The 1,660-nt window shown below is 49.2% G+C and overlaps 1 protein-coding gene across 7 annotated transcripts in view; it reads left to right on the plus strand.

The window, feature by feature from the left end:
* Window positions 1-353: 353 nt before the first annotated feature.
* The window catches only part of hmcn2 (hemicentin 2), a 55,347-nt gene continuing 54,040 nt past the window's right edge, over window positions 354-1,660 (plus strand). For 3 of the 7 annotated variants that reach the window (XM_034302318.2, XM_053236215.1, XM_026912268.3), the window contains exon 1: window positions 362-805. In XM_034302318.2, the coding sequence (XP_034158209.2) occupies window positions 568-805 (238 nt within the window). In that variant the 5' untranslated portion in view covers window positions 362-567. Of the gene's footprint in view, window positions 806-1,660 lie in introns of all 7 variants that reach the window. The other 4 variants (XM_026912267.3, XM_026912269.3, XR_003402694.3 and 1 more) reach the window with 3 other exon arrangements.

Below are 1,660 nucleotides of genomic sequence, written 5' to 3' on the forward strand. Positions count from 1 at the left end.
AGAAACATGGCGAGCACATCACACATCACACACACCGCTGTCGCCACACTGGGAGTGAAAGCTGCGGGAGACGAACCTGTGTGTGTTTGCAAACAAATACCAGTCATGTAGAGGAAACTTTACAAATAAACTTACTTTTAAAGTACAAATAAAGTTACATTTTGCTAATGTATGGAGACTCGATAGATAGATAGATAATTTTAAATAAAATAGCGTTATATCAGCACATGATACATCAGAGCCAGCTCTGGGTTTATTAATACTCTTTCCATTAATAACCAGCACATGAGCGTCTGTTACTGTCTCTGAGATTCCCCAGCCTCTGAGTGTGTGTGTGTGTGTGTGTGAAGGACAGCTGCGGGGTCAGGTTACACACACACTCAGAGGCAGGCTGCAGTGTGTGTGTGTGTGTGTGTGTGTGTGTGTGAGAGACTCCGTGCTGAGAGGAATACTCTGCTGCAGTAACGCGGATTAAGCGGCTCTTTGCTTCCTCGCGGTCTCGCGCTCGGTGTTCAGAAGAGCTCGGTGTGTGATGAAGTGTTGGTTTGGACCGGAAGTGAAGTGCTGATGGAGTTCTGGGTAAAGTTTTTAGCGGTAGCGTTAGCGTTGTTCCAGACTCGCGCGCAGTTAAATCCGGAGCACGAGATCAGCGGCTCTTCTCTCGCGTTCGTGTTTGACGTCACGGGCTCCATGTACGACGACCTGCAACAGGTGATGGACGGAGCCTCGCGCATCCTGCACCGCATGCTGAGCCGCACGGACACGCCCATCCGCAACTTCGTGCTCGTGCCGTTCCACGACCCAGGTAATGAGCACACCTGCTATTACCACACTGTCCAGGTTCACTCAGTGACTCAGAGACACAGTGACTCAGAGATACAGTGACTCAGTGACTTACTGACTCAGTGACTCAGAGATACAGTGACTCAGTGACTCAGTGACTTACTGACTCTGTGACTCAGTGACTCAGTGACTTACTGACTCTGTGACTCAGTGACTCAGTGGCTCAGAGATACAGTGACTCAGTGACTTACTGACTCTGTGACTCAGTGACTCAGTAACTTACTGACTCTGTGACTCAGTGACTCTGTGACTCAGTGGCTCTGTGACTTACTGACTCTGTGACTCGGTGACACAGTGAGGCAGTGACTCAGTAACTTAGTGACTCAGTGAGGCAGTGACACACTATATGGCCAAAAGTATGTGCAATGTCTGAAGCACACAGTTGTATAGAACGTCTCTGTGTGCTGTAGCTTTACAGTTTCCCTTCACTGGAACTAAGAGACTCAAACCTGTTCCAGCATGACAATGCCCCTGTGCACAAAGCGAGCTCCATGAAGACATGGTGTGTGAAGGTTGGAGTGGAGGAACTCGAGTGTCCTGCACAGAGCCCTGACCTCAACCCCACTGAACACCTTTGGGATGAACTGGAACACCGACTGAACCCCAGACCTCCTCGACATCCCAACATCAGCGCCTGACCTCACTAATGCTCTTGTAGCTGAATGAACACAAATCCCCACAGCCACGCTCCAACATCTAGTGGAAAGCTTCCCAGAAGAGTGGAGCTCATTATAAACACACAGGGAATAAATCTGGAATGAGACGTTCAACACGTACATATGGGTGTGATGGTCAGGGGTGCACAAACTTTTGGTCA

Source organism: Pangasianodon hypophthalmus, chromosome 8, assembly GCF_027358585.1.
Source record: "Pangasianodon hypophthalmus isolate fPanHyp1 chromosome 8, fPanHyp1.pri, whole genome shotgun sequence".
In the NCBI taxonomy this organism is placed as follows: domain Eukaryota; kingdom Metazoa; phylum Chordata; class Actinopteri; order Siluriformes; family Pangasiidae; genus Pangasianodon; species Pangasianodon hypophthalmus.